The following is a 19143-nucleotide window of genomic DNA, read 5'->3' as shown; positions in this document are numbered from 1 at the left end:
GGTCTTCTCTCCTCCTAAACCAATCTGTTTTGTATTGTTAATGATTGTTGTACGTATACCCCCTTTCACTTGTAAAGCGCCATGGAATAAATGACGCTATAATAATAAATAATAATAAATAATAATAGCTATATTCTAAAATATGTGGCAGATGGGATGCTATAACTTTGGTATGACAAGCATGTTGAATGTTTTACTCTTACAACACAATAGACTAAAGTGGAGTTTATACGCTCCGATATCGTTAATGAATTATCGTCAGGGTCACGGTGTTTGTGACGCACATCCAGCGTCATTAACAATATCACAGTTTATGACACTTATGAGCGACCTTAAGCGATCGCAAAAGTGGTTAAAATCGTTTGCTGCAGAGAGGTCGTCCTGAAACAAAAAATTGTTTTCTGCTTATTAGCGATGTTGTTCGTCGTTCCTGCGGCTTCACACATCACTGTGTGTGACACCGCAAGAGCGATGAACATCTCCTTACCTGCCTCCACCGGCAATATGGAAGGAAGGAGGTGGGCGGAATGTTACGTCCCGCTCATCTCCGCCCCTCGGCTTCTATTGGACGCTTGCCGTGTGATGTCGCTGTGACGCCGCACGAACCCCCCCTTAGAAAGGAGGAGGTTCGCCAGCCAGAGTGACGTCGCAGAGCAGGTAAATGCGTGTGACAGGGTTAAGCAAGGTTGTGCGCCACGGGCAGCGATTTGCCCGTATCGCACAACCGATGGGGGTGGGTACGATCGCTTGCAATCTCGCTAGCGAGATCACAACATGTAAAGCCCGCTGAAAAGATCATTGATATTTAAAAAATTAACTGCCCCAGCGGAAAGCCTTAAACAATGTATATTAACTAAATAATCTTTATTAGACAGGTTTTGGAAGGTTTTTATTCAGAAGATCATCAGATTTGATTGCATTTATTTTTTCATTGATTCATTAAAGATGCTCAGATGATCATGTAACATCTAACAAATTATTTCTATCCCTGGTCGTTCTGGAACCGCCATGATATTTTTAAAATTATATTTACAGGCAATATAATTAGTACAGCCTTTGGCAGAAACATTTTTCCATGTATCCCCTGAAAACAAATGAAAAATAAAAAAAAAGACATCATTAATACTTAGAATATGTAGATACTTTCAGTAAAAATCCTTTGTTGCAGTTTTAATACCATTTCACAATTTCCAGAAGATCTAATTTGCACAGTACAGGAAAAGAGAAGGGCGAATCTACAGATGTTTGGGTCCAAACAGATTTAAAAAGTCCGGTTCAAGACCTGACTTGACCCAAAGTTTAGTCTGGACCCCAAGTCCCATAAAAGTAAGTGCTATAAAATGGTGGTAGTAAGGCTAAGAGCACTGGTGGACACAGACAGAAAAGGGCCCCTGTGCCAAAACAATATATGGGTCTTTTTCAGCCCAAGAACTCATCAAAATTCACAATTCGATCTGCTTTGGAAATATAAACTAGCTCTTCAACCTCTTGCCCGGCTGTGCAGATGCACAGGCTCCACCAATGATATGTCCACCCATGGCTAGGGGGCCTCAAAGGGAAGTTAAATTACAATTAAAGCAGAACAATTATATTTACCAAGTTTCAACGTGACTGTCACATTGTTTCCTGGTCCACTTATTATGTCTTTTGAATAGTCACCACTTCCCCCAGCTACCATCTGTAATAGCATTTGTGTTTGGTTGCAGTCAAACTACACCCCCACTCTCTTTTCTGGTGTCTGTGATTAGTTACCCGTCACTCGAGCTGTCTGGATCCCTGAAGTGGAGTGTAAAAAATGAATAATTGGAAAAAATGGAGAAGGATTCCCCATATTTTGATACACGGTGCAGATAAAACAAATAGCCTGAACGTTGCAGCCCCTAGCTGTCTGCATTATTGTGGTTGTGCATCAAAATAAGGGAACCCAGGTAGCCTTTTTTAATTAATGAAATAAATCATTTTAAAAAATTGCATGTGGTCCCTCCCATTTTTTATTTTTTTCTACCCAATCAAGACAACACAGACATCTGGGGGCTGGTATTCTCAGGTTGGGGAGGCCCATGGTTATTAGGCCTTCCGCAGTCTAAAAATAGTAGCCCACATTAGAAAATGTGACTGAACACTGAAGCCATCGAAACACACTAACGAAAACACACCTGTGAGAGCGGTAACATTAGTGAGTTCACCTGAGTTTACAGCTGAGGTTCCAACAGTACCCCAGCTGTGACCTCAGATGAACTCATTTGAGGTGAACTCATTGAACTCAGTGAAGTCACCTCAAGTGAAGTCATTGAACTCAATGCCAAACTATTGGATTAGACTATATGTGCATGTTGAGCATTTGGTTGTAGATATTTCTGCACCATATCTGCATATCTTGGTAGAAAAATGCATCTAAAACGCAATGCATTTTTTTACTGGATTTTATTGCATATTCCTGGCAGTAAATGCAGATTTGGTGCATAAATATCTGCAAATATATACTCAACATGCGAATATAGCCTAATCCATGTTTGAGTTCAATGAGTTCACCTGAGGCCATAGCTGCAGTTTGAATGGTATCAAAGCTGTGACTTCGGGTGAATTCACTTCAGATGAACTCATTAAACTGATTGCCACCGTATCATGGCAATCGAGATGAGCCAGGTAAGCACCAGGAATGAATTGTGCATCCAATGGATATGCCAATTTTGGGGCAGATTCAGGCTGCAATATTTAAGCTGGGGAAAGCCCAATAACTATAGGCCTCCCCAGCTTTAGAATACCAGCCCCTCGCTGTATAATTTATCTTGTCTGGGTATCAAAATTGTAGGGAACCCGATGCCATTTTTTTAAATTATTTATTTCAATAATTAAAAAAAAATCTGCCCGAGTTCCCTCTAATTTTAAATACACAGTCAAGATAAAGCAGACAGCTGGGGGCTGCAGCCTCCAGCTGTCTGCTTTATCTGTGCTGGGTATCAAAATACAGGGGACAAAAAGCCATGTTTACCAATTATTTATCTATTTTTACATTCCACTTTGGGGACCCAGACATTGTGAGGGCAGCCAATCACAGATACCGGCACAAGAGGATGGGGGCGCTCCCTGACTGCAACAAAAACAGAAGACATGGAAACAGTGTGGCAGCCATGTGGAAACTCGATAAGTATAATTGTCTTGCTTTTATCCCCATTTTGCTTCCTTTTTCCATTTTTTATATATGTTATCCAGGCAGCCGAACACAATTAGTATTATGGACTTTCCTAGGAAGTCCTAGTTTGGGGACCATGCACAGATGCTAGGTGTCTGGTACAGATCCTGAACTTTACAGTTTGGGTTCGCGCATCTCTATATAAGAGCTCAATAAACGTTTTATTTTACATGGATTTTTAGTAACAAAACTTTTGCTGACAAACACCATAAAATCTTTTGGGACATACATATTGCTTACCAGGATAGCGTGCTTGTCCCCTGTATTGGAAACATCTATTCATGGATCCAGTGCAGTTTATCTCCTTGGTACTGTTACATTTCTCAAAGGTGCCGATAAAGTAGGCAGATGGACATTTCACACCATTAGGTGTTGGATCTTCAGAAATAACTGGAGAAATACACAAAATGAAATATTTGGACTGAGAATTGTCTTAAAACATATAAAGGGAATCTGTCAGCAGGTTTTTGCTATGTAATCTGAGAGCAGCATAATGTAGAAGTTGAGACCTTGATTGTAGTGATGTGTTACTTTCTGGTCAACAGAGGCAGCAGCACAAATGTTTTACTTTTTGACATCCAGTGTTCTAACCCAGGGTTCCCCAACTCCAGTCCTCAGGGCCCACCAACAGTGCATGTTTTCAGGATTTCCTTAGTATTGCACAGGTGATAAATTAATAACCTGAACAGGTTATGATTCCAACACATGTGCAGTGATAAGAAAAACCTGAAAACATGCACTGCTTGTGGAGCCTGAGTACTGGAGTTGGTAAACACTGCTCTAACCTATAAAAGGGATCATATTTGTATGGAATTTAAGTCTGTAAGCAAAAAAGTTCACATTAAGAGATGAGCAAACCTGTTCGATAAAGGCTCGCCAAACTCCTGTTCGGTACGAGCTTAAGCTTATTCATTTGGGCTCGGCAAACATTAGCATTACAATTAAAACTTGGTGTTCAGTTAAGTTTTGCCACGAACCCTGCATTTCCAAAAGTACATTTTGAATCTGGTGCATAGGGGTAGGAGCAAGGACTTAATACTCCCCGATTCACTGGGGCTGCTGTCACACTGCTCATATGCGGCAGTATGCTGTTCTTGCGGCCTCTCCTTCACTTCCTGTGCCGCTCATCATATATGCACTGCTTTCCCTGCTTTCCCCACCAACCAGCCATCATGGTGTCTGTGATTGGTTGCAGTCAGACGAGCCCCAGCCTTCCTGCAACCAATGACAGGCGCTGTTTGTGACTCAGTACCCTGGTATAAAAATAAATTAATAAATAAAACAATTGGTGTAGGATCCCCCGATATTCTGATACCCAGCACAGATAAAGCCCTCGGCTACAGGATGCAGCGCCTAGCCCTGCGCTCATCTTGGCTGTGTATTAAAATAGGAGGAACCACATGCAGCTTTTTTTTAACTATTTAAATAAATAATTTAAAAAACAATTTGCAGTCCCCACAATTTTGAAGTCCAGCCATGATAAAGTCCAAAAGCTGGGACTGATATTTTCAGACTGTGGAGGCCTTTGGTTAGTAGGCCCCAAGCCTAAAAATAGCAACCTGTAGATGCCCAAGATTGTTGCATCCATTAACTGTGACAAGCCCTGCACTTTACCCAGCTCTTCCTGTTGCCCTGGTGTGGTGGCAATCGTGGTAATAATGGGTTAATAAGAGCTCACAGCTGCTACTAAGTCCTAGATTAGTAATGACAGGCATCTTTGACACCCCCATCACTAATACGTAAGTAAAAGTAAATAAAAACAAGCAGAAACAAATGCTTTATTTTGAAAAAACAAAAAATTCACCCTCTTTCTCCACTTTATTAACCCCAAAATGGTCCGACGATATCCACACGAGGTCCCACAACGGTCCTGGCTCTGCTACATCTGTGCTGGGAGAAACCGAAAACATTTCTAATCTCTCCAGGCTCCAGGAAACACTGACAACAAGGCCTGGCTTTCAGCAGTGACTTCACTCAGTTCATCGTAGGTCATACCCGGATTCCCACGATATGACCTAAAGCACTCTGGCTTAAAGTACAGGGCCATGTCCCACACTCCACCAGCAGTTTAACAGTAACAGTGCCAGCATGGAGGTGCAGGATTTCCCACACTCCCAGGATGGAATTGTTAGTGTTGAAGGGCTGGCGGTGAGCAGGACAATACCCCACACTTTAACAGTGACAGTGCCGTGATCAGCGGTAACATCATTCAGGTAAGTTGCGGTCATAGCAGAAAGGTTCCCATGGTCCTTCTTCCCTTAGTGATATCACTTCTAATTGTGACTGGCCCCCTGCCCGCACTGCCATTGTTTTCTCGGTGTTTGTGTATTTCTTTTTACTCTCATAGAAAGTCCCTTCTTATCATTAATTTTGGCCTTGATGAAAGTTGGGCGCTTTTATTAACCCCTCAATACCTTGATTGCCACTGCACCAAGGCAATTGGGAAAGCTGGTAAAGTGCTGAGATTTATGTATCTAATGGATGTGATAATCTTGGACAGCTACAGGTTGCTAATTTTAGGCTGGGTAACTTAATAACCATAGGCTTCCCCAGTTTGAGAATACCATCCCCAGCTTTCAGGCTTTATCATGTCTAGGTATCAAAATTAGGGGGACCACACCCTCTTTTATTTAATTATTTATTTAATTAAGTAAAAAAATATATGTGGTTCCTCTTATTTTGCTACACAGCCAAGATAAGTGGATGGCTTGGGGTTGCAGCCTGAAACCATGTGCTTTATCTGTGCTGGGTATCATAATATGGGGGGACCCTATGCCGATTGTATTACTTATTTATGTTTATACCATGATACTGATCGTAGATGCTTTAGTGTACGGGCTCCTTCCAGGTATGACATCATTTCAAAATGCAGTCCGTCATTTTCAGACAGAATAAACATTTTTCTAAGTCCACATAGGCATGGAGTTGATTATAATAGAAGCAATGTTGTGGGGTGAGACCTCCAGATATGAAGGATGCAGGAGAGGCAAAGCCCCCCTTGCATGCTAATGGTGGAAGCCCAGCATCTGAGAGACTTACCCCCAGACCGCCACTTCTATTATAATCAACTCCGTGCCCACATGGACTTAGAAAAATAATGTTGCTTCCTCTTATCAGCGATGTTTGTGGAGGCCTTTGCTCATATCAAGCCCATAAGACTTGAAGGGCAGCCCTTCTGGTCACACGGGCAGAACGTCAGCAAAGGTCTTTTTACCCACTGTAATTTAGACATTACTGTAGCAGATGTGGACACGCAAACCTGGAAACAACAGCATCACCGGGGACAGCATCGCCGGTGAGTACCAAGCAATGACAGGAGGTGATCAGAGTATCAAATGAACTCAGATGACCTCCTGACAACATTGCCGCTACACCAGTGCTTCCAAGTGTCACGGGGTTGTCGTCAGAAGATCATCCAAGTTAATGGTATAAAGGCTTAGGGTTGGTTCAGGTTCTGTTTAATAAAAACTTAAGAGTGCATATTTTGCTCGATTAAGCTCAGCGAGATGCGGGGGGTTTGCTCATCTCTATTCACATTTACAAATAAATCTTGTAAAAGTTACATTCATTAAAAAAAGTTTTTTGTAAAGGTAAAACATGTTGAACTTCAATAAGATTTTGGTTTTGATTATCAGTCAATTATGCTAAGATAATTATTGCCATTGTGACACTTACGTTCATATCCATCGGTATTGCATAAGTGTCCAGTGCAGCATTTGACATAAAATCGATACATTGCATTCTTTATTGCTACTGAGCCATTGGTTCCACAAAAGGTTTCATTCGCGCAGCTTTTTAGTATGGATTTAAACACATTACCTTCTACAAAAAGAGAACATAAACATCAGAAAATAAGAACTGAGAAGGTGATACCATAATTTTCTTAAAGAAGAAATAAGTTACACTCACTTCTGTCAACATATTGGGAAGCGGTCATGCATCGATTTCCAAGACATTCAACCTCAGACTCTTTACATGTTGTAGAGTTGCTGGAGAAGCCCGAATAACATTTATAGGTTAAAGCTGAATAAAGGGGATATTTCAGTCATATTATTTGTAAATCTAAAAATAAGAAGTGCTGATAGTGTAACACCAGATGAACAAGTGTAGTATATAGGAAAAATACACTCACCTAATTCGGTTGTGAAAGTTACAACCACTGATAAGCATAAGATAATGGCATCTGCTGCAGCCCCACATGGATGAACATTCAAAACAAAGTAGAGAAGGGGTTAACGCTGCGCATCAGCCAAATGAAACTGTAGAGAAGTTGATGAAAAATATCTTTCTTTTATTTTATCGGTCTACGCGTTTCGAGGTCGAAACCTCTTCCTCGGGACCAGTACATCAACAAAAGCCCTTGGCTTTTGTAGATGTACTGGTCCCGAGGAAGAGGTTTCAACCTCAAAACGCGTAGACCGATAAAATAAAATAAAGATATTTTTCAGCAACACCTCTCCTGTTTCATTGGCTGATGTGCGGCGTTAACCCCTTCTCTACTCCATTTTGAATAGTCAAATTATTTGGTGAGAGCCATAAAATAAAGGGGAATTCAGGTAAAAAGATTAGTATATTGGTTGATATTGACATCTTTTTTTTGTTATCATACTCAACAAGAACAGGATATATGTCACTTCCAACACTTGGCCGTATGGTGACTTGAATTACGAACTTATATTTTTTTTAGCATAAAATAAGTGGGTGAACTTTTGTTTGTGCATTCGCCCTACTATTTTTGAGGGATTCCCTTCATTCACACTTTTACGTTAAGATAATTAACTTTTTAGATCAATCACAAGTTTTCACAAATCATCTATGTAGCGTAAAAATGGGTCTAACTAAAACCATCTCTGGCTAAGAATTTTTGGTCGATGTGGACTCACCACTTGATTTGGTAAGTGATGAATCCATGAAATGTTTTGGGACACATTTACATCAGGTCTGATTTCACCATAGTTTATTTTTCAATATGTTAAAATTATTACCGCAAACCAGATTTACCAGAGACGTACAAGGTTCATAAGAAATTGCATTTTATATTAGCATAGACCTGTTTAACACGATAGAGAAATTTTGCAATAGAGTTTGACAACACTCCGTGATGCCCTATATGTATATAATGTGTAGTGACTCGATTCATCTTACCTGAGACAACAAGAGCAGAGATCATGCAAAGTAGAGTGACCAGGTTCTTCATTGTGGATAATGGGCGCCTTCTCGGATTTTCTTCTGCTTGTCCTGTTGTCTGCACACATGGATCATATAAATAGTCTTTGGAAAGGTAAACATACTATTGTATCATGGGATGGATGAGATTTAGCCCAAAACATTTCTCTTAGATGGTCATTCTCTTCTCAGCAAAGTTCATGTTTCTAGTAATAAAGCAATACAGTGATGATGTAACTTACAAGGAATCCATCAGAATGTCATTCTATTTGATCTTGCCTAAAGAGAACGTTCCTGTCTTGTTTGCTGTTTTGCAATGCTTAACTATTAGCTTTAAATATATCAGGAGAACATATTTGCCTTCCCTGAGGAAGTTTGGGTGGAATTATTTTATTTGTGATCAGAAGCTTTTACTGTTTGTTTCTCTCTTAATTTCTCTCTTAATTTCCATTTCTTCACCCCATTTTCATTTTCATAATTTAAATAGATGAAATCCCTTATCTGATAAACTCATAGAACTTTATATTTTTATAAGGTTAGAGCTCTGTATTTTTGATCCTTGATTGTCCACGTAGACAATTTTGGGAAAATTAATTATTTTTGTATTACTCGCATTTTATGTGATAACAATCTTTAATTCCTTTTACTTATCTTAAAATGTTTTCCTTTCCTGTTTTACTTTCTGGTGAAATGTAGATGATTAGTTTGGTGTTTGTTTAAAAAAAATAATCAGGGAATTCCTAAAAGTTTTCTTCTTAGGGGTTAGAGCTTTGTTATTTGATTGTCCGCAGAGACACTTTGTGGACAGTTATTTTTTTTTTTTGATGCGCCATTTTATCTGTTAACAATTTAGAAAACTTTTACTTATCTGAAACTTTTTTCCTTTACTGTTTTACTTTTCTGTGAAATGATGGATTATTGGTTTGGTGTTCATTTGCAAAAAAGTTAATTATCAGGGAATTCACAAAAGTTTTCGAAAGTTAACATTTTCCACATCTCAAATGGAGAAGGATACAATACACATCTATTTCATGATAAGGTATACAATGTCCTAGAAAATTAGTAAAATATATTTTTATACAAGTAAATTTGAAATTAACAATTTATTCTTTCTTTCTTGATAATTTCAAGTACACAGGACATTAAAACTTTCATAAGGAAACCGCTTTAAAAGCATATGCATCAACGCGTTTCTGGTGTGTTTCCAATATGCCTGACCATATTCAGGAATTCACAGTCAATATGTATCACTTACAAATAAATATTGCACTCAAATGCAATCTGAAAGCATTTGAAAGTATGCAATTAACTAAGGGCAATTATAAAGTTTCCCTGTAATCATATCTGGTGTCTTTGCTGTCAAACCTTTTTTCTTGAAAATCAAAAGGGCCCGTGAAGTCTCTGTTAGGAGTCTCGACACGGAAAATAGCCTGATATCCTTCCGGAAAGGACCTAGCAAAGAAGTGGCTCTTTTTAGGAGACCACCATAACCACCATATTAAGTGGCCCTTTTAGTAAATATCCAGCTTTTGACGAGTTTAAAGATATGACAAGGGAAATACCAAGGCCAGGTATCCATCCACAGACAGCTGTTTCGGGGTATTGTCCCTCATCAGTGTGGAGTAGGATTCTTGCCAGGTGGGAGCAATGCCTAGTAGACCAGCAAGACAAAACAGACACTGATCTTGGGGAAAAAAGCCAGAGAAAACACTGCCAGCAGCAAGCAAAGGTGCTCAACACAGTGAAATCCTAGGTGCATTGCCCCTGGGAAGTGTGCAAATCAAAATACTTTTTTCTTGTACTTTTTTTTCTTTTTTTTCTACTTTATTTTTATTTTTCTATTCTATCATTATTTCTTCTAATTCCTGCTCATCATTTAGGAGGCAGTCAATTTGCCTTAAATGCTGCTTTTATCAATAAATAGTGGTTTTGAGATTTGTATTACAGTAGCCTAAGCATGGAATCTTTTCATTGCAGTTAAAAACAATCAGTAAAGCTCACTGGTCAGTGTAAAAACCGCAAAATTCCAAAGATTTCTATAATTGTGATGTCATATACAGACAACGGATTACTTGCCTTCCAATCGCCATTCCAACACTGCTACTCCAATCTTCTCTATCTTCTTTACTTTGTCTTCTATCTTCTGTTTCTGAGCTTATCTCAATGCCATTCTTCCCCATGCTATATACTGCTCCATAAAATGCGATCCAAACAATTAATGTTAATTTTTCAAATTGTTAAACAATAATTCTAATGATTAGTTGTGAGTTACCCTGATATAAAACATATTCGGGGCTGAAAGTCAAATATTGACTTTCAAAAAGTCTGTGTTTGACTTTGGACTCGGATGCTTTTAATATGCTAATAAAGTTTGTTGATTTTAAATTTATAAGCTTTTTGGCATGAGGAAGATGACTGTACGCTTCTGTGAACAATAACTAAGAAAAATAAAAATTACATTGAGTCCCCATTATTTTTGATATCCAGCACAGGTAAATCAAACTAGCAAAAATTGCCCTCAGTTGTCTGCTTTACCTTGGCAGGTTATCAAATGGTGATTCGTTTTTAAAATTAGTTATGTAGATAATTAAAAAAAATGTGTGGAGAGTTCCCCCTATTTTTAATAACAAGCCAAGGTAAATCAGACAGTTGTGGTATTATCAAGCTGGGAAGGCCCATGGTTATTGGTAGAGTTGAGCGCGGTTCGCGGTTCGAGGTTCTCCAGTTCTAGGCTCGAGTGATTTTGGGGCCTGTTCTAGATCGAACTAGAACTCGAGCTTTTTGCAAAAGCTCGATAGTTCTAGAAACGTTCGAGAACGGTTCTAGCAGCAAAAAAACAGCTAATTCCTAGCTGGCTTTCCGCTGTAATAGTGTAAGTCACTCTGTGACTCACACTATTATGAATTTTCAGTGTATAGTGTGCGGGAACAGCGCCTTCAGATCACTGCTGTTTGTATAATGGCCATTTTTTTTTTTCCTTGTCTTCCTTCCCTAAGCGCGCGCGTGTAGTGGGGAGGGCCAGCATGTCAGCCAAACCCAGACACACACACAGCTAAGTGGACTTTTAGCCAGAGGAGCAACGGCATGTGTGATAGGATGTTCATGTCACATGTCCCTGCATTATAAAACCGGACATTTTCCTCCAGCACGCCATTATCTGCCTTCTGCGTCCTTGGTGTCAGACATCACTGGCGCAGGTCCGTCCTAAATCCTATCGCTAATACAGCTGTATGCGCTCCATCCACAGCGCTGGACAGCTTAGGGAGAGCACTTTCTATCAGTCCTTTTAAGGGCTCGTACCGGCAGGGTCAGAGCCATAGGTGACAGGTCCTGAAAACAGAGACAGCGTCTGTGTAGCTAAGGTCAGGGATTTCCTCGCTGCATTTCCCCATTAGGAGGGAATAGAAAGGCAGGTTTCCATTCCTCTACCCAGAGCCCCACAACCCTGGCACTGTACCCTCCTGTCCTCTGCACACTCCAACAAATTATAACTAAGCCATTATACTAGCAAACACTCAGTGTACCTAGTGGCATCCTAAACGTGGCTATTGGACTTTGCTATAGTCCCACTAGTGCAAAGATATTTGCAGCACCTCTGCCTGCATTGCACACTCCAACTCATTATAACTAAGCCATTATACTAGCAAACACTCAGTGTACCTAGTGGCATCCTAAACGTGGCTATTGGACTTTGCTATACTCCCACTAGTGCAAAGATATTTGCAGCACTTCTGCCTGCATTGCACACTCCAACTCATTATAACTAAGCCATTATACTAGCAAACACTCAGTGTACCTAGTGGCATCCTAAACGTGGCTATTGGACTTTGCTATAGTCCCACTAATGCAAAGATATTTGCAGCACCTCTGCCTGCATTGCACACTCCAACTCATTATAACTAAGCCATTATACTAGCAAACACTCAGTGTACCTAGTGGCATCCTAAACGTGGCTATTGGACTTTGCTATAGTCCCACTAGTGCAAAGATATTTGCAGCACCTCTGCCTGCATTGCACACTCCAACTCATTATAACTAAGCCATTATACTAGCAAACACTCAGTGTACCTAGTGGCATCCTAAACGTGGCTATTGGACTTTGCTATAGTCCCACTAGTGCAAAGATATTTGCAGCACCTCTGCCTGCATTGCACACTCAAACTCTTTTTAACTAAGCCATTATACTAACAAACAGTCAGTGTACCTAGTGGCAGTGGCATCCTAAACGTGGCTATTGGACTTTTGTCTAGTCACACTAGTGCAAAGATATTTGCAGCACGTCTGCCTGCATTGCACACTCAAACTCTTTTTAACTAAGCCATTATACTAACAAACAGTCAGTGTACCTAGTGGCAGTGGCATCCTAAACGTGGCTATTGGACTTTTGTCTAGTCCCACTAGTGCAAAGATATTTGCAGCACGTCTGCCTGCATTGCACACTCAAACTCTTTTTAACTAAGCCATTATACTAGCAAACAGTCAGTGTACCTAGTGGCATCCTAAACGTGGCTATTGGACTTTTGTCTAGTCCCACTAGTGCAAAGATATTTGCAGCACGTCTGCCTTCATTGCACACTCAAACTCTTTTTAACTAAGCCATTATACTAGCAAACACTCAGTGTACCTAGTGGCATCCTAAACCAGGCTATTGGACTTTGCTATAGTCCCACTAGTGCAAAGATATTTGCAGCACGTCTGCCTGCATTGCACACTCCAACTCTTTTTAACTAAGCCATTATACTAGCAAACAGTCAGTGTACCTAGTGGCATCCTAAATGTGGCTATTGGACTTTTGTCTAGTCACACTAGTGCAAAGATATTTGCAGCACGTCTGCCTGCATTGCACACTCAAACTCTCTTTAACTAAGCCATTATACTAGCAAACAGTCAGTGTACCTAGTGGCATCCTAAACGTGGCTATTGGACTTTTGTCTAGTCCCACTAGTGCAAAGATATTTGCAGCACGTCTGCCTGCATTGCACACTCAAACTATTTTTAACTAAGCCATTATACTAGCAAACACTCAGTGTACCTAGTGGCATCCTAAACGTGGCTATTGGACTTTTGTCTAGTCACACTAGTGCAAAGATATTTGCAGCACGTCTGCCTGCATTGCACACGCAAACTCTTTTTAACTAAGCCATTATACTAGCAAACAGTCAGTGTACCTAGTGGCATCCTAAACGTGGCTATTGGACTTTTGTCTAGTCCCACTAGTGCAAAGATATTTGCAGCACGTCTGCCTGCATTGCACACTCAAATCCTTTTTAACTAAGCCATTATACTAGCAAACAGTCAGTGTACTTAGTGGCATCCTAAACGTGGCTATTGGACTTTTGTCTAGTTTCACCAGTGCAAAGATATTTGCAGCACGTCTGCCTGCATTGCACATTCAAACTCTTTTTAACTAAGCCATTATACTAGCAAACACTGAGTGTACCTAGTGGCATACAAGAAGTGGCTGTTGTACTCCATTAGTGCCCCACTGGTGCAAATCTATGTGCAGCACCTCTGCATGACACCCTCCTGCTCTGTTTTTAATAAGCTATAATGATAGCAAAAAATACTGCCATTTAGTGGCATCATAGAACTGGCTGTTGTATTCCATTAGTGCCCCACTGGTGCCAAGCTATTTCTAGCACCTCTGCATGACACCCTCCTGCTCTGTTTTTAACAAGCTATAATGATAGCAAAAAATACTGCCATTTAGTGGCATCATAGAACTGGCTGTTGTATTCTATTAGTGCCCCACTGGTGCCAAACTATTTCTAGCACCTGTGCATGACACCCTCCTGCTCTGTTTTTAATAAGCTATAATGATAGCAAAAAATACTGCCATTTAGTGGCATCATAGAACTGGCTGTTGTATTCCATTAGTGCCCCACTGGTGCCAAGCTATTTCTAGCACCTCTGCATGACATCCTCCTGCTCTGTTTTTAATAAGCTATAATGATAGCAAAAAATACTGCCATTTAGTGGCATCATAGAACTGGCTGTTGTATTCCATTAGTGCCCCACTGGTGCCAAGCTATTTCTAGCACCTCTGCATGACACCCTCCTGCTCTGTTTTTAATAAGCTATAATGATAGCAAAAAATACTGCCATTTAGTGGCATCATAGAACTGTCTGTTGTATTCCATTAGTGCCCCACTGGTGCCAAGCTATTTCTAGCACCTCTGCATTACACCCTCCTGCTCTGTTTTTAATAAGCTATAATGATAGCAAAAAATACTGCCATTTAGTGGCATCATAGAACTGGCTGTTGTATTCCATTAGTGCCCCACTGGTGCCAAGCTATTTCTAGCACCTCTGCATGACACCCTCCTGCTCTGTTTTTAATAAGCTATAATGATAGCAAAAAATACTGCCATTTAGTGGCATCATAGAACTGGCTGTTGTATTCCATTAGTGCCCCACTGGTGCCAAGCTATTTCTAGCACCTCTGCATGACACCCTCCTGCTCTGTTTTTAATAAGCTATAATGATAGCAAAAAATACTGCCATTTAGTGGCATCATAGAACTGGCTGTTGTATTCCATTAGTGCCCCACTGGTGCCAAGCTATTTCTAGCACCTCTGCATGACACCCTCCTGCTCTGTTTTTAATAAGCTATAATGATAGCAAAAAATACTGCCATTTAGTGGCATCATAGAACTGGCTGTTGTATTCCATTAGTGCCCCACTGGTGCCAAGCTATTTCTAGCACCTCTGCATGACACCCTCCTGCTCTGTTTTTGATAGCAAAAAATACTGCCATTTAGTGGCATCATAGAACTGGCTGTTGTATTCCATTAGTGCCCCACTGGTGCCAAGCTATTTATAGCACCTCTGCATTACACCCTCCTGCTCTGTTTTTAATAAGCTATAATGATAGCAAAAAATACTGCCATTTAGTGGCATCATAGAAATGGCTGTTGTATTCCATTAGTGCCCCACTGGTGCCAAGCTATTTCTAGCACCTCTGCATGACACCCTCCTGCTCTGTTTTTAATAAGCTATAATGATAGGAAAAAATACTGCCATTTAGTGGCATCATAGAACTGGCTGTTGTACTCCATTAGTGCCCCACTGGTGCAAATCTGTGTGCAGCACCTCTGCATGACACCCTCCTGCTCTGTTTTTAATAAGCTATAATGATAGCAAAAAATACTGCCATTTAGTGGCATCATAGAACTGGCTGTTGTATTAGATTAGTGCCCCACTGGTGCCAAGCTATTTCTAGCACCTCTGCATGACACCCTCCTGCTCTGTTTTTAATAAGCTATAATGATAGCAAAAAATACTGCCATTTAGTGGCATCATAGAACTGGCTGTTGTAATCCATTAGTGCCCCACTGGTGCCAAGCTATTTCTAGCACCTGTGCATGACACCCTCCTGCTCTGTTTTTAATAAGCTATAATGATAGCAAAAAATACTGCCATTTAGTGGCATCATAGAACTGGCTGTTGTATTCCATTAGTGCCCCACTGGTGCCAAGCTATTTCTAGCACCTCTGCATGACACCCTCCTGCTCTGTTTTTGATAGCAAAAAATACTGCCATTTAGTGGCATCATAGAACTGGCTGTTGTATTCCATTAGTGCCCCACTGGTGCCAAGCTATTTATAGCACCTCTGCATGACACCCTCCTGCTCTGTTTTTAATAAGCTATAATGATAGCAAAAAATACTGCCATTTAGTGGCATCATAGAACTGGCTGTTGTATTCCATTAGTGCCCCACTGGTGCCAAGCTATTTCTAGCACCTCTGCATGACACCCTCCTGCTCTGTTTTTAATAAGCTATAATGATAGGAAAAAATACTGCCATTTAGTGGCATCATAGAACTGGCTGTTGTACTCCATTAGTGCCCCACTGGTGCAAATCTGTGTGCAGCACCTCTGCATGACACCCTCCTGCTCTGTTTTTAATAAGCTATAATGATAGCAAAAAATACTGCCATTTAGTGGCATCATAGAACTGGCTGTTGTACTCCATTAGTGCCCCACTGGTGCAAATCTATGTGCAGCACCTCTGCATGACACCCTCCTGCTCTGTTTTTAATAAGCTATAATGATAGCAAAAAATACTGCCATTTAGTGGCATCATAGAACTGGCTGTTGTACTCCATTAGTGCCCCACTGGTGCAAATCTATGTGCAGCACCTCTGCATGACACCCTCCTGCTCTGTTTTTAATAAGCTATAATGATAGCAAAAAATACTGCCATTTAGTGGCATCATAGAACTGGCTGTTGTATTAGATTAGTGCCCCACTGGTGCCAAGCTATTTCTAGCACCTCTGCATGACACCCTCCTGCTCTGTTTTTAATAAGCTATAATGATAGCAAAAAATACTGTCATTTAGTGGCATCATAGAACTGGCTGTTGTATTCCATTAGTGCCCCACTGGTGCCAAGCTATTTCTAGCACCTCTGCATGACACCCTCCTGCTCTGTTTTTAATAAGCTATAATGATAGCAAAAAATACTGCCATTTAGTGGCATCATAGAACTGGCTGTTGTATTCCATTAGTGCCCCACTGGTGCCAAGCTATTTCTAGCACCTCTGCATGACACCCTCCTGCTCTGTTTTTAATAAGCTATAATGATAGCAAAAAATACTGCCATTTAGTGGCATCATAGAACTGGCTGTTGTATTCCATTAGTGCCCCACTGGTGCCAAGCTATTTCTAGCACCTCTGCATTACACCCTCCTGCTCTGTTTTTAATAAGCTATAATGATAGCAAAAAATACTGCCATTTAGTGGCATCATAGAAATGGCTGTTGTATTCCATTAGTGCCCCACTGGTGCCAAGCTATTTCTAGCACCTCTGCATGACACCCTCCTGCTCTGTTTTTAATAAGCTATAATGATAGGAAAAAATACTGCCATTTAGTGGCATCATAGAACTGGCTGTTGTACTCCATTAGTGCCACACTGGTGCAAATCTGTGTGCAGCACCTCTGCATGACACCCTCCTGCTCTGTTTTTAATAAGCTATAATGATAGCAAAAAATACTGCCATTTAGTGGCATCATAGAACTGGCTGTTGTATTAGATTAGTGCCCCACTGGTGCCAAGCTATTTCTAGCACCTCTGCATGACACCCTCCTGCTCTGTTTTTAATAAGCTATAATGATAGCAAAAAATACTGCCATTTAATGGCATGATAGAACTGGCTGTTGTATTCCATTAGTGCCCCACTGGTGCCAAGCTATTTCTAGCACCTGTGCATGACACCCTCCTGCTCTGTTTTTAATAAGCTCTAATGATAGCAAAAAATACTGCCATTTAGTGGCATCATAGAACTGGCTGTTGTATTCCATTAGTGCCCCACTGGTGCCAAGCTATTTCTAGCACCTCTGCATGACACCCTCCTGCTCTGTTTTTGATAGCAAAAAATACTGCCATTTAGTGGCATCATAGAACTGGCTGTTGTATTCCATTAGTGCCCCACTGGTGCCAAGCTATTTATAGCACCTCTGCATGACACCCTCCTGCTCTGTTTTTAATAAGCTATAATGATAGCAAAAAATACTGCCATTTAGTGGCATCATAGAACTGGCTGTTGTATTCCATTAGTGCCCCACTGGTGCCAAGCTATTTCTAGCACCTCTGCATGATACCCTCCTGCTCTGTTTTTAATAAGCTATAATGATAGGAAAAAATACTGCCATTTAGTGGCATCATAGAACTGGCTTTTGTACTCCATTAGTGCCCCACTGGTGCAAATCTGTGTGCAGCACCTCTGCATGACACCCTCCTGCTCTGTTTTTAATAAGCTATAATGATAGCAAAAAATACTGCCATTTAGTGGCATCATAGAACTGGCTGTTGTACTCCATTAGTGCCCCACTGGTGCAAATCTATGTGCAGCACCTCTGCATGACACCCTCCTGCTCTGTTTTTAATAAGCTATAATGATAGCAAAAAATACTGCCATTTAGTGGCATCATAGAACTGGCTGTTGTATTCCATTAGTGCCCCACTGGTGCCAAGCTATTTCTAGCACCTCTGCATGACACCCTCCTGCTCTGTTTTTAATAAGCTATAATGATAGCAAAAAATACTGCCATTTAGTGGCATCATAGAACTGGCTGTTGTACTCCATTAGTGCCCCACTGGTGCAAATCTATGTGCAGCACCTCTGCATGACACCCTCCTGCTCTGTTTTTAATAAGCTATAATGATAGCAAAAAATACTGCCATTTAGTGGCATCATAGAACTGGCTTTTGTACTCCATTAGTGCCCCACTGGTGCAAATCTATGTGCAGCACCTCTGCATGACACCGTCCTGCTCTGTTTTTAATAAGCTATAATGATAGCAAAAAATACTGCCATTTAGTGGCATCATAGAACTGGCTGTTGTATTAGATTAGTGCCCAACTGGTGCCAAGCTATTTCTAGCACCTCTGCATGACACCCTCCTGCTCTGTTTTTAATAAGCTATAATGATAGCAAAAAATACTGCCATTTAGTGGCATCATAGAACTGGCTGTTGTATTCCATTAGTGCCCCACTTGTGCCAAGCTATTTCTACCACCTCTGCATGACACCCTCCTGCTCTGTTTTTAATAAGCTATAATGATAGCAAAAAATACTGCCATTTAGTGGCATCATAGAACTGGCTGTTGTACTCCATTAGTGCCCCACTGGTGCAAATCTATGTGCAGCACCTCTGCATGACACCCTCCTGCTCTGTTTTTAATAAGCTATAATGATAGCAAAAAATACTGCCATTTAGTGGCATCATAGAACTGGCTGTTGTATTAGATTAGTGCCCCACTGGTGCCAAGCTATTTC

The 19143-nt window shown here is 40.7% G+C and overlaps 1 protein-coding gene across 2 annotated transcripts; it reads right to left on the bottom strand.

The window, feature by feature from the left end:
• Positions 1–881: 881 nt before the first annotated feature.
• Positions 882–8527, bottom strand: LOC142256747 (phospholipase A2 inhibitor and Ly6/PLAUR domain-containing protein-like). Of its 2 annotated transcripts, none has more exons than XM_075328608.1 (5): positions 8339–8527; positions 7103–7182; positions 6869–7015; positions 3434–3583; positions 882–1084 (listed from the first exon to the last, which is right to left on the bottom strand). In XM_075328608.1, the coding sequence occupies exons 1-5, from the start codon at positions 8446–8448 to the stop codon at positions 969–971; spliced, it is 603 nt and encodes a 200-aa protein (XP_075184723.1). In that variant the 5' UTR covers positions 8449–8527; the 3' UTR covers positions 882–968. The 2 variants fall into 2 exon arrangements, with proteins under 2 accessions (XP_075184723.1, XP_075184724.1); XM_075328609.1 differs by having other exon boundaries at positions 7103–7216; positions 8339–8478.
• Between the last annotated feature and the right edge of the window lie 10616 nt (positions 8528–19143).

This window comes from Anomaloglossus baeobatrachus, chromosome 11 (genome assembly GCF_048569485.1).
Source record: "Anomaloglossus baeobatrachus isolate aAnoBae1 chromosome 11, aAnoBae1.hap1, whole genome shotgun sequence".
In the NCBI taxonomy this organism is placed as follows: domain Eukaryota; kingdom Metazoa; phylum Chordata; class Amphibia; order Anura; family Aromobatidae; genus Anomaloglossus; species Anomaloglossus baeobatrachus.
The sequence above is the reverse complement of the archived record's forward strand: the minus strand, read 5'-3'. Positions and strand labels throughout refer to the sequence as shown.

Bases quoted from the DNA above. Each gene is read 5' to 3' on its own strand.
- LOC142256747 (XM_075328608.1), bottom strand. From the start codon at position 8,448: ATGTGTGCAGACAACAGGACAAGCAGAAGAAAATCCGAGAAGGCGCCC. The intron at 7,183-8,338 runs GTAAGATGAATC...GGGCTTCTCCAG, and splicing joins CTCTGCTCTTGTTGTCTCAG to CAACTCTACAACATGTAAAG. The intron at 3,584-6,868 runs GTAAGTGTCACA...GTATTTCTCCAG, and splicing joins CAATACCGATGGATATGAAC to TTATTTCTGAAGATCCAACA.